This window comes from Bos indicus, chromosome 16 (genome assembly GCF_029378745.1).
Source record: "Bos indicus isolate NIAB-ARS_2022 breed Sahiwal x Tharparkar chromosome 16, NIAB-ARS_B.indTharparkar_mat_pri_1.0, whole genome shotgun sequence".
NCBI lineage: Eukaryota > Metazoa > Chordata > Mammalia > Artiodactyla > Bovidae > Bos > Bos indicus.
The window spans coordinates 19719191-19732649 of record NC_091775.1 but is presented as its reverse complement, the minus strand read 5'-3'; the positions used below and the strand labels follow the sequence as shown (position 1 = coordinate 19732649).

The 13459-nt window shown below is 38.4% G+C and overlaps 1 protein-coding gene across 6 annotated transcripts in view; it reads right to left on the bottom strand.

Moving 5' to 3' along the window:
• KCTD3 (potassium channel tetramerization domain containing 3) overlaps positions 1 to 13459 on the bottom strand; it is a 74861-nt gene that overhangs the window by 49311 nt on the left and 12091 nt on the right. For 4 of the 6 annotated variants that reach the window (XM_070767936.1, XM_070767935.1, XM_070767933.1 and 1 more), the window contains exons 5-8: positions 11297 to 11355; positions 10945 to 11025; positions 9817 to 9957; positions 9276 to 9366 (exon numbers count right to left, since the gene is read on the bottom strand). In XM_070767936.1, the coding sequence (XP_070624037.1) occupies positions 9276 to 9366; positions 9817 to 9957; positions 10945 to 11025; positions 11297 to 11355 (372 nt within the window). Of the gene's footprint in view, positions 1 to 9275; positions 9367 to 9816; positions 9958 to 10944; positions 11096 to 11296; positions 11356 to 13459 lie in introns of all 6 variants that reach the window. The other 2 variants (XM_070767937.1, XM_070767938.1) reach the window with 1 other exon arrangement.

Below are 13459 nucleotides of genomic sequence, written 5' to 3'. Positions count from 1 at the left end.
ATGAAGAACTGACTCCTTGGAAAAGACCCTGATGCTGGGAAAGATTGAAGGCGAGAGGAGAAGGGGACGACAGAGGATGAGATGGTTGGATGGCATCACCGACTAGATGGATGTGAGTTTGAACAAGCTCCAGGAGTTGGTGATGGTCAGGGAGAAAAGACAGTCTCTTTAATAAATGGTGCTGGGAAAACTAGACAGTTACCTACAATAGAATGAAATTAGAACATTTTCTAATATCACACACAAACTCAAAATGGATTGGGCTTCCTTGGTGGCTTACTGGTAAAGAATCCGCCTGCCAATGCAGGAGACACAGATTTGATCCTTGATCTGGGAAGATCCCACATGGCGCAGAACAACTTAGTCTATGTGTCCCAACTGTTGAGCCTGTGCTCTAGAGCCCGGGGGCTACAACTACTACTGAGTCCATATGCTACAACTACTGAAGCCCACGTGCCCTGTAGACTATACTCTGCAACAAAGAGATGCCACCACAGTGAGAAGCCTGTGCACTGAAGCTAGAGAGTAGACCCCACTTGCAGCAACTAGAGAAAAGTCTGTGCAGCAACGAAGACCCATCGCGGTCAGAAATAAATACATAAAATTATAAAAAATAAACTCAAAATGGATTAAAAACCTAAATGTAAGACCAGATCCTACGAAAGTCTTAGATGAAAACATAGGCAGTATACTGTGATATGCATTGCAGCAAGATCTTTTTTGAATCACCTCCTACAGCAATTAAAAAGCAATACATGGGACCTGTCTGTGTGTGTTAGTCGCTCAGTCATGTCCTACTCTTTGGGACCCCAAGGACTGCAGCCTGCCAGGCTTCTCTATCCATGGAATTCTCTAGGAAAGAATACTGGGATGGTTTGACATTTCCTTCTCCAGCAGATCTTCCCGACCCAGGTATAGAACCAGAGTTTGCAGCATTTCAGGCAGATTTTACACCATCTGAGCCACAGGGAAGCCAAATTAAACTTAAAAGCTTTTGCACAGCAATGGAAACCATCCACAAAACAAAAAACCCCACAGAATGGGAGACTATATGCAAACAAAGACATTGATAAGGGATTAATCTCCAAATATACAAACAACTCATGTAGCTCAATATTAAAAAAAAAAAAAGGCAATCAAAAAATGGGTGGGTGGTCTAAACAAACATTTCTCCAAAGAGACACACAGATGACCAAGAGACCCGTGAAAAGAGGCTCAACATCATTAATTACTAGAAAAATGCAAAAACTACAATGAGTTATCACCTCACACTAGTCAGAATAGCCATCAGCAAAAAATCTACAAACAATAAATGCTGGAGAAGATGTGGAAAAAAGGGAACTCTCCTACATTTGTTGGTGGGAATATAAATTGGTATATCATACAGAGAACAGTATGAAGATTCCTTAAAAACCTAAATGCAGTACTACCACAGCATTCAGGAATTCCATGTCTGGGCATGTATCTGAAGAAAACCATACTTTGAAAACATGTATGCACTTCAGTGTTCATTTGCAGCAGATGTGGTACATATATAGAATGGAGTATTACTCGGGCATTAAAAAAAAAATGAAATAAGGCCAGTAGCAGCAACACAGACGTACCTAGAGATAATCATACTAACTGAAGTAAAACAAAGACAAATATCATAGATCACATATATATAATTTTTTTAAAAAGATACAAACTCATTACAAAACAGAAACAGACTCACAGACTTTGAAAACAAACTCATGGTTACCAAAGGGGAAATGCAGGGTGCAGAGATAAATTAGGAGTTTAACATACACACACTGCTACATATAAAATAGATAATTAACAAGGATCTACTGTAAAGCACAGGGAAATCTACTCAATATTCTGCAAAGACCTACATGTGAAAAGAATCTAAAAAAGAACGGATATATGTATATTTATGATTGAATCACTTTGCTATACACCTAAATCTAACACAACATTGTAAATCGACTGTATACTCCAGTTTAAAACTTATAAAAGTCCTGCCTCGATGGCTTCCCAGGTGGCTCAGATGGTAACGTGTCTGCCTGCAACGTGGGAGACCTCGGTGATCCCTGGGATGGGAAGATCCCTTGGAGAAGGGAATGGCTACCCACTCCAGGATTCTTGCCTGGAAAATTCCATGGACTGAGGAGTCCATTAGGCTACAGTCCATGGGGTCGCAAACAGTTGGACACGACTGAGCGACTTCACTTTCACTTTCTTCCCTATCTCGATAGGAGCCTTATAGCAACTAAAATCCACACTGGAAGAGTAATATTTGCCTCCAAGTTGACGTCTGTCCTTTCTATCTGAACTATGAAACTCCTCACCAAGTGTGGTAGGCAGAATAATGGCTCCCCAAACACGTCCTCGTCGAAATTCCTGAAAACGGTAAAAGTGTTATCTTACATGGCAAAGGGGCTTTGCAGATGTGATTAAGTTAAAGAGATGGACGGACTACCCAGGTGCCTAGAATGTAATACCAAGGTCCTCATAAGCAGAGGTAGACGAGTGGGGGACAAGGAAGAGATCTGAAGATGCTGCGCTGCTGGTTTTGAAATGTAAAAAAGGAAACGCGATTAAAGGCCTCAGATGGCCTTTAGAAGTTGGGAAGGACAAAGAAACTTGCTGGAGCCTCCAGAAGGAACACAGACCTGCCAATATCTTGACTTTAGCTCAGCAAGATCCAATTTGGAGTTTTCTGAACTCCAGAACCGAGTGATGAAAAACTGTATTGTTTTTTCATACTAAATGTATGGTAATTTGTTATAGCAGCAGGAAGAAACTAATACACCAAGGCACCTACATTATTTTCATTTTATACTTCTCCTGAACCAAAACTTCGTTGTTCAGTTAATTTGTTAGTTGCTTCCACAGCACTCAACTCCCTTAGGAGGAGAAACCACAAAGTGAGGAGGGGTAGCTCTCAGACTGAGCCCAGCCCACTGCCTGTCCCACTGAATCAAAGAATTACTAATGTTGTCAAAACTAACACTACTCACTTATACCAGAGACCAGGAACATGGTGTTTATTCTGATGCATTCTCAGGAATCTACTATGTGCCCGGGACATGAGAAGCACTGGGATGGAGAGAGTTGAGAATTCTGTCATTTCTTTCCCCAGGATGACCTAGGGAATTTCTCCAACTTGGTTTCTTCATTAGTAAAATAGGGATGATGAGATTCATGCCACGGGTTGTTGTGATAATTAAATGAGAACATGTATACAAGAGACTTCAGGGTTATATGCCTGGCATAAAATAACAGCTGAATAAGTTCCTAACTGGAAAGTCCAATTCATTTCTCAATATTCAGAAGCTATTTTTATGGAACTGGATGTTTTCCCAATATTTTCTAATCAGGAGCCTCTAGAGTTGAGTCATCTTATTTTGAAGAGCTCTCCCTTCTTCCCACATCTCCCCATTCCTTTTCCAACTCCCAAATACATAATTTCTGCTCAGTGCTGAAATGTTTTGCCAAACCAGACTCAGTCAGATTTCCCTTTGCCTATTTTTCTTCAAGAGATGGACTCCAGACAGAAAAAGGGTTCTAGAGGTTGGTAAGGAGACTCTGCAATTAAAAACATAAATGTGGTTTGGGGAGGGTACCACAGGAAGGCAGAAATACAAGCACACAATGATTCTTTCCTAAAGGTCCAGGTGGAGGAGCTACATGTGTTAGGCAACATGTGTTGCCTAAGTTCTTTTTTTTTTTTTAACACTATGTATCAGCACAAAATCCCTCATTGCTTGTTTTCTACTGGACTTTTCTGAATATAACTTTCACTGTTTTCTTTCCAACACCTCACTACCAGGCTAAATAGAAAGGAAGCTGATTCTACCTCTCAAAGGTTAAATTATGAAGCCAAACACATACGCAAGTTTTTCTCTTTAACACATAAGAATATTTCATCTTATTTCTCTTCCATCTAACACAACACACAAAAATCCTCCAATCTCCTATTTCAAATTCTCACCAGCTACTGAAAGGAATGATTAAGAAGATCCACACACAAATAGGCCTATGGAACAGGTTTAGACGCCCAGAAATAAGTCCAAGCATATATAGTCAACTAATGTTTGATAAGGTAGCCAAGAATACTAAATGAAGAAAAGGGAAAAAAAAAAAAAAAAGAAAAGGGAGCTTCTTCAATAAATGGTACCTGGAAAATTGGATATTTAAACAGAAAAGAATTAAATTTGACCCTTACTGGCTTCCCTAGTGGCTCAGATAGTATAGAATCTGCAATGTAAGTGATGCAGGTTCAATCCACAGGTCAGGAAGTTCCCCTGGAGAAGGGAATGGTAAACCACTCCAGTATTCTTGCCTAGGAAATCCCATGGACAGAGAAGCCTGGCAGGCTACAGTTCATGGGGTCGCAAAAAGTCGGACACAACTAAGTGACTAACACTTTCACCTTCACTTTATACTACTCACAAAAATAAACTCAAAATTGATTGAAGACCTAAAACCATGAGGCTCCTAGAAGAAAACATAGGGAAAAAGCTCCTTGACATGAGTCGTGGTAATGATTGTTTTCAAAATCACACATAAAGCACATAAAATCAGAAATAAACAAATGGGACCACATCGCACTAAAAAGCAACTGCACAGAAAAAGAAAACTATCAAAGTGAAAAAAGCAACCAATGGAATAGGAAAAAATATTTGCAAACCATATGTCTGATAAGGTGTCAATATGCAAATACATAAAGAACTCAAACAACTCAACAGCAAAAAACCAAATAATCCAACTAAAAAATGGGCCAAAGACTTGAATAGACATTTTCCCAAAGAAGATATACAAACAGCCAATGTACAAGAAAAGATCCTCTGCATCAACTGTCAATAGGGAAATGCAAATTAAAACCACAGTAAGGTATCACTTCATACCTGTTGCAATGGCCATCATGAAAAGACAAGAGATGGATACATGTATGTGTGGCTGAATCTCTTTGCTGTTCATGTGAAACTATCACAACATTGTCAATTAGCTATATTTCAAAACAAAATAAAAATTCTGAAAAAACGACAATAAATGCTGGTGTGGATGTAGAGAAAAGGGAAACTCTGTCACTGTTAGAGGGACTGTAAATTGGTATAGCCACTATGGAAAACAATATGGTGTTTGCTCAAAAAAATTAAGTACAAATCTACCCTATGATAATGCAATTTCAATTCTGGGAATATATTCAAAGAAAACAGAAACACTAGCCTGAAACGTTCTGCACTCCCATGCTCACAGCAGCATCAATAGCCAAGTGTCCAACAATAGCGGGGGGAAAAGTTTGAAATTAGATGCAAGTACACCCTTATGGCAGAAAGTGAAGAGGAACTAAAAAGCCTCTGGATAAAAGTCTTTCACGCTCCTCTTTCAGGAGAGTGAAAAAGTTGGCTTAAAGCTCAACATTCAGAAAACTAAGATCATGGCATCTGGTCCCATCACTTCATGGGAAATACATGGGGAAACAGTGGAAACAGTGTCAGACTTTATTTTGGGGGGCTCCAAAATCACTGCAGATGGTGACTGCAGCCATGAAATTAAAAGATGCTTATTCCTTGGAAGAAAAGTTATGACCAACCTAGATAGCACATTGAAAAGCAGAGACATTACTTTGCCAACAAAGGTCCGTCTAGTCAAGGCTATGGTTTTTCCTGTGGTCATGTATGGATGTGAGAGTTGGACTATGAAGAAAGCTGAGCACCAAAGAATTGATGCTTTTGAACTGTGGTGTTGGAGAAGACCCTTGAGAGTCCCTTGGACTGCAAGGAGATCCAACCAGTCCATTCTAAAGGAGATCAGCCCTGGGATTTCTTTGGAGAGAATGATGCTGAAGCTGAAACTCCAGTACTTTGGCCACCTCATGCGAAGAGTCGACTCATTGGAAAAGACTCTGATGCTGGGAGGGATTGGGGGCAGGAGGAGAAGGGGACGACAGAGGATGAGACAGCTGGATAGCATCACCAACTTGATGGACGTGAGTTTGAGTGAACTCTGGGAGTTGGTGATGGACAGGGAGGCCTGGCATGCTGCGATTCATGGGGTCGCAAAGAGTTGGACACGACTGAGTGACTGAACTGAACTGATACAAAAATAAAAATAAAGCAAGATGAAGGTTTTCAAATTCAATGAGAAAGGATGGTTTATGTAATAAGCAGAACATAATTAGCCACTCATGTGGAAGAAAATAGATTCCTAAATCTAATATCTTATACAAAAAGTAAATTTTACATGCATTAAAATCTAAAGTGGAGGGCTTCCCTGGTGGCTTCGTGGTAAAGAACCCCTGGCCAAAGCAGGAGAAATAGATTTGATCCCTGATTTGGGAAGATCTCACATACTATGGAGCAATTAAGCCCCTGTGCCACAACTAGTAAGCCCATGGGCTGCAACCACTGAAGCTTGCTCACCCTAGAGCCTGGGTTCTGAAACAAGAGAAGCCACTGGCACAGAGAAGTCAGTGTGCCACAATCAGGGAGCAGCCTGCACTCACCACAGTTAGAGAAAAGCAAGGACAGGAATGAAGACCCAGCACAGCCCAGATAAATAAACAAATACAATTATATTTTTAAAAATCTAAAGAAGAATATAAATTCCAAAAGGATAATAATCTACAAATACTCTTTCAATAATGCAAGTAACGTGGTAAACTGAGCAAGAAAAAAAATATAAAAGTGAAGCATGACAATGCAGACAAAATGCCCAAAGAACTATGGACAGAGGTTTGTAATGCTGTATAGGAGGCAAGGACCAAAGCCATCCCAAAGAGAAAGAAAAGCAAGAAGGCAAAGCGGTTGCCTGAGGAGGCCTACAAATACTAAGGAAAGAAAAGAAGGGAAAGGCAAGGGAGAAACATAAAGATACACCCAACTGAATGCAGAGTTACAGACAATAGCGAGAAGAGAGAAGGCCTTCTTGACTGAGCAATGAAAAGAAATAGAGGGAAACAATAGAAGGGGAAAGACTAGAGATCTCTTCAAGGAAACCGGCGGTATCCAGAGAACATTTCATACAAGGATGGGCGTGATAAAGGACAGAAACAGTAAGGACCTAAGAGAAGCAGAAGAAATTAAGAAGAGGTGGCAATACATAGAACTACACAAAACAGTCTTAATGACTTGGACAATCACAGTGGTGTGGTAACTCACCCAGCAGCAGACATCCTGGAACATGAAGTCAAGTGGCTCTTAGGAAGAATTACCACAAAGCACCAAGTGCAGGCGACAGAATTCCAGCTCAGCTATTTAAAAGCCTAAGAGATGATGCTGTTAAAGTGCTGCACTTAATGTCAGTGTATTTGGAAAACTCTGCATAAGCACAGGACTAGCAAAGGTCAGTTTTCATTCCAGTCCCATAGAAGGGAAATGTCAAATAATGTTGAAAACTACCATACAATTGCACTCACTCCATATGCTAGCATTTTGAGCTCATTATGCTCAAAATCCTTCAAGCTAGTCTGCAGCAGTACAAGAATTCAGAAATTTCAGATGTACAAGCTGGATTTAGAGAAGGCAGAGGAACCAGAAATCAAATTGCCAATATTTGTTGGATCAGAGAGAAAACTAGCAAACTCCAGAAAAATACCTACTGCTTCACTGACTACTTGGAAGCCTGACTGTGTGGATCACAAAAAACTGGAAAATTCTTAAAGAGTTGGGAATATTAGACAACCTTACCTTTCCCCTGAGAAACCTGTGTATGGGTCAAGAAGCAACAGTTAGAACTGGACATGGAACAACGGACTGGTTCCAAACTGGGAAAGGAGTGCATCAAGGCCATATAATGTCATACTGTGTATTTAACTTCTATGCAGAGCACATCGTGTGAAATACCAGACTGGAATCAAGATTGCCAGGAGAAATACCAACAACCTCTGCAGATATGCAGATGATCCCACTTCAGTGGCAGAAAGTGAAGAGTAACTAAAGAGCATCTTGATGAAGGTGAAAGAGGACAGTGAAAAAGCTTAAAACTCAACATTCAAAAAACTAACATCATGGCATCTGGTCCCATCACTTCATGGCAAATAGAAGGGGGAAAAGTGAAAATATGGGCAGATTCTCTTCTTCCGGGTTCCGAAATGACTGACAACTGTGACTGCAACCATGAAATTAAAAAATGTTTGCTCCTTGGAAGGAAAGCGATGACAAACCTAGACAGCGTATTAAAAAGCAGAGACATCACTCTGCCGACAAAGGTCCATTTAATCCAAGGTATGGTTTTTGCAGTAGTCATGTTCGGATGTGAGAGTTGGACTGTAAAGAAAGCTGAGCACCAAAGAATTGATGCTTTTGAACTGTGGTGTTGGAGAAGACTATTGAGAGTCCCTTGGATTACAAGGAGATCAAACCAGGCAATCCTAAAGGAAATCAGTCCTAAATATTCATTGGAAGGACTGATGCTAAAGCTCCAATACTTTGGTCACCTGATGTGAAGAACTGACTCTTTGGAAAAGACCCTGATGCTGGGAAAGACTGAAGGAAGGAGAAGGGGATGACAGAATATGAGATGGTTGGATGGTATCACCAACTCATGAGTTTGAGCAAGCTCTGGGAGCTGGCAATGGACAGGGAAGCCTGGCATGTTGCAGTCCATGGGGTTGCAAAGAGTAGTACATGGCTTAGTGACTGAACACCACCACTGTTCTCCCGTCATCAACATTTCTCACTTCATACAGTAATTCTGAACTAAGAATCCTACCTCTCAGCCAAATAAAAAGAGAAATCCCTAGTATATACTCTTCCTTGTTCCTGCTGGTTTCTGAGAATGCAAGAATTAGATAAAACAAAACTACCTTGCACATTAGATACTAAACTACATCACTTCTGTCCACAATGGTCCTGCTTAACTACCTCACTCCCAAGTGTACAGTACTCATGACCAATGTAGAGTCTTATTCTCCTCTAAAAGTACAATATTTAATCATTACAGACAAAAAAACACAGGGGTCACATTAACAAGCCTGCCTCATTTAACACAACAGTTAAACGACTTGGAAGCTGGACACACTAAGCAAGAAGGTGTAACTTCAAGATATCTCACTTATTTCACAGTTTATACTGTATGGGCAATATTTAAATACACTGAAGCTATCAGTATTTATGAAATTAGTTGTAAAAATAAAAGTAAACTGAATTTAATCAGGAGGCAAAATCAAAAGGAAAAAAAATCTGATGACTAAAATTAAATAGCTCTTAAATCTACAAGTGTAAAATCACAGCTATTAAAAAATACCCCCCAAAGTAAAAAGCAAACCATTACTAATTATATAATACCTGTAACACACAGCAAAATGGGCATACGCAGCTACGATCCAGTTGTGATGGCCAGCTACTATTAGCACCTTTCGTGGATCCACAGGAAACCCTGTTGACATTAGAAAAAGAAATGTTTTTTGTGTTCTAAAAAAGGGGTTTGCCAACTATGGCCAAGAGGCCAATTCCAGTCCTCTGCCTGTTGTGAGAAAGAAAGCTTTGTTGGAACACAGCCAAGCACATCTGTCCACACATCAAAGCTGCTTGTGCGCTACAAAGAGAAAGGAGCAGTTCCAACGGAGACCTTCAGGCTCATGAAACCCACTATGTCCACCATCTGGCCCAGAAAAAGTTTGTCAACCTCTATTCTAAAGGTTTACAGCACACAGAAAATCACAAGCTTTTTAAATAAAAATATTAGGTGAGACTTTTCAAGATATAAACGGGAGATCTAGATTAAAAAGAGATACAGCAAAAGCTACAGCTTTAAAAATAATTACTCAATATCTAGAGCTAAAAATGTACATACTTTGCTTTTTTTATTTATGTAAGCTATGCTTACCTAGCCTAACAGTTTCTTCTCCAGTTCCAGAAAGAACAGGCTGAGTACCATTTCCTCGAGCTTCACCTTCTGTAAAATTTAGTCCATTTCTAGAATCAGCTGAGGATCTAGTAGTGTTGTTTATTTTACGACTAGGAATACCTATGAAAGCAAAGAAGATAAATTGTTTTAAGTTCACCTACCAAAATTTGAAAATTTCATATGTTCTTATGCCTAAAAAACAAAAAAACTAAACATTATAGCTGAAATTTATCTTATAGTGATTTACCGCAAATAAGTACCATAACAAATAAGATGAAATTTTTAAAAAAGATTTCTGATATTTTCCATGTTATATATTTAATAAGTAAGACTAAGATTTATCATATGTATAATACCAAATCAATCACCACTAATTCATTCATTCTGTCACTAACTCTTTACATTTATGGAGCAGTTACTATGAGATAGGTACTATTCTATTAAGTTTACATTTTAACTTTAAACTTCATTAAGTTTAAATTTTTAAACTTTATTTACTAATTTAAATTTTATTCAGCTTTAGAGCTGAATTGCCCTATACTTCTAAGCATCCCTTATTTGGCAGAGGAGCCTTTTTGAAATCATTTTGAAATGAACTCTTGTTCAAAACCCTGCTACAACACAGGCACAGATCTAACTGTACTAACTGAAGAGGGGCAGAAATGGCATGCACCTCACCCTCCTCTCCCCTATACACTGACAAATCTCTGCAAAGCTCCTAGGGTTCCACAAAGGAGATGGACAACCAGTTCTCAAACACAGAAATCAGCAAATCTGACCAAAGCCAAGTCTGGTCCGATGGCTGTTTATGTAAGTAAAGTTGTATTAGACACCGTCACACCCACCCATTTCTGCAGGGTTTACAGTGGAGTTCAGTTAACTGCCACAGAGATCTAGCGCACAAGCCTAACTGGCCCTCTACAGAAAAAGTTTGGCAAACTCCTACCCTACCTTATACTCTGACCTAACTTCTGTTAAATTAAAGTTCTCATCTTTTCTAGTAGATTTACAAATGACATAATCAAGACACAGATTTTCCTGTTCACACATTTGTACTTAACGTAATGATAAAAAGACTTGAACAACTCAATGAAAAAGCAGAAGTACCTGGTGGAGGCAAGTAACCATGGAAAAGGACACTGCCGCAAGATGAACGCTCCAGCTCTTCACATAAGAGAAGCCTTCTTACTAAAAACATTTCAAAGCAAACTTGTCAAGAGTACATGCAAACAGAAAAATAGTACTCCACTTATTTTCTCTAGTTAAAGAGGATAAGGAAAGAAAAGGGAAAATGTTTAAGTTAAATCAGCTGACAATATCTTTTTTCTATGAAAATCCACAAAAAGCAAGCACTGACTAGTCCATCAAAAATTAGGACCTGATACAAAACACACTTCATTTGGGCAAGTTGAGTGCTCAAAGGGTCGAATCATAAATAAAAAATAGTAAAGATACATACCTAGTGGAGTGATTCCATAAAATTCAGCTTCATGTCGGAGAACATTAATACTCACTCCCCTACAAAGAAACAAATTAGTGATGTAAATCTTCTAACACTGGCAGCCTGGATTATCATCTGAAGCAGAAAAAGTACTAGGCTCTTAACATGAACAAAATCATGGCTTTTAAAACTTACTTCTTCCCTAAGATCCTCAATCATTTGAAGAAGTATAAACAATAAAACTGCACACAACCATGAACTTTTTCTTATGAAAAAACCACTCATATATAGATGAACTGGATGACTAAATTAGAGATGAGGGCTTTACAGGGTTAATACAAGTAATATCAGTAAGTATCTAAGAGGCAAACAAGAGCAGAAATCATTTATATGGTATTAATTGCTTCTGACTGTAATTTCTATACATATTCTAACCTCCCCAATTAATCTACAAGCTCCCTGCAAGCATGATCCAGCTCTGATCCATGTCTGTAAACGTCACGCAGTGCCTACCACAGTGCTTGTATGTAACAATAGGCATGACTCCTCTCATCAAAAACCAAAAATTAAAGCAAAACGGAAGGTAGGGGGAAAAAAAGATCAGCCTTAAGAAGGGCTATGTTATCCAGATAGAGATGTTACAATAAAGTAATAAGAAAATAAGAAGTAAAAAAAAAAAAAGGAAACTTAAGAGTTTAAAAGCATTCATTTTAGGTTTCGGTTATAATTGTCCGTATTTTAAAAACACTGCCTGGGCAGAAAGGAGAGGGGGCATCACTAAGGATTCTGTGAAAATTAAAATGATGATAAAGGAATACTGTGAACAACTCCGTGCCTGCAAATTTGAGAACCCAGATGAAATGGACAATTCCTTGAAATACATGATCTACTAAAACTCACACCAAAAAGAAACTACCTCAGTCTATATGTATTAAAAAAAAAAAACAAAACAGATCAATAATAACCTCCGAAACAGCACTAGGCCCAGGATTCACTGGCGAATGCTACCAAATACTTAAGGAAGAAATTACAACAATTATCCACAATCTCAGAGAAAGAAGCAGAGAGAAACCTAATTTATTTTATAGGGCAAGGCCCACATTACTTTAACACCAAAACCAGAAAAATGCATTACAAGAAAATTATAGACCAATATCGCTCATGAACATAGACACAGTAATTCTCAACAAAATATCAGCAAACCAAATCCAACAATGTCTAAAAAGAAATATATACCACAACCAAGCAGGATTTATCTCAGGTAAGAAAGCTGGTTCAATATTCTGAAGTCAATTAATGCAATCTTTCACATCAACAGACTCACATGACCACATCAACAGGTGCAAAGAAAGCATCTGACAAAATCCAACATCTATTCATAATAAAAACTCTCAGTAAACCAAGAACTGAGGGGAATTTTTTCAACTTGATAAGACTTTAAAAAAATATCCTATATCAAGCATCATACTTAATGTGAGAACTTGAACATCTGGTTACAAGAAAAAGATTCCGTCACCACTCTTTTCAACTTCATACTGAAATCCTCATTAACACAATAAAACAAGTAAAGAAAAGGCATACAGATTGGGAAGAAAGATATAAAACTGATGATCACAGATGATATGACTGTCAAAATAGAAAATCCAAAGGAATAAACCCAAAACTTTTGGAGTTAATAAGCAAGTAAATCAAGGTTGTACCATATAATGTTAATGTACCAAAGTCTATTGCTTTTCAATATACCAACAGTGAACAAGAGAAACTTGAAGTTAGAAACAACACTATTTACACTAATACTCCCCTAAAAAGGAGTCAAGTATAAATCTAACTACACACACAGACACACAATCTATATATACAAAAAATACAAGAAAGAAAACTACAAAATGCTGATGGCTGAAAATCAAAGAATGAGAAAAATGGAGAGATATTTCTAGTTCATGGACAGGAAGATGCAGTACTGTTAAGACATCAGTTCTTCCCTACTTGATTTGATTCAATGAATTCCAATCAAAATGTAGCAAGTTATTTTATCAATATCAACAAGTTGATTCTAAAGTTTACATGAAAAAGCCCAAGAGCCAAAACAGCCAATATAATACTGAAGAACAAAGTTGGAGCACTGCCATTTCCCAACACCAAAATTGTAAACCTAGAAAAAACAAGATAGTGTGGTACTGG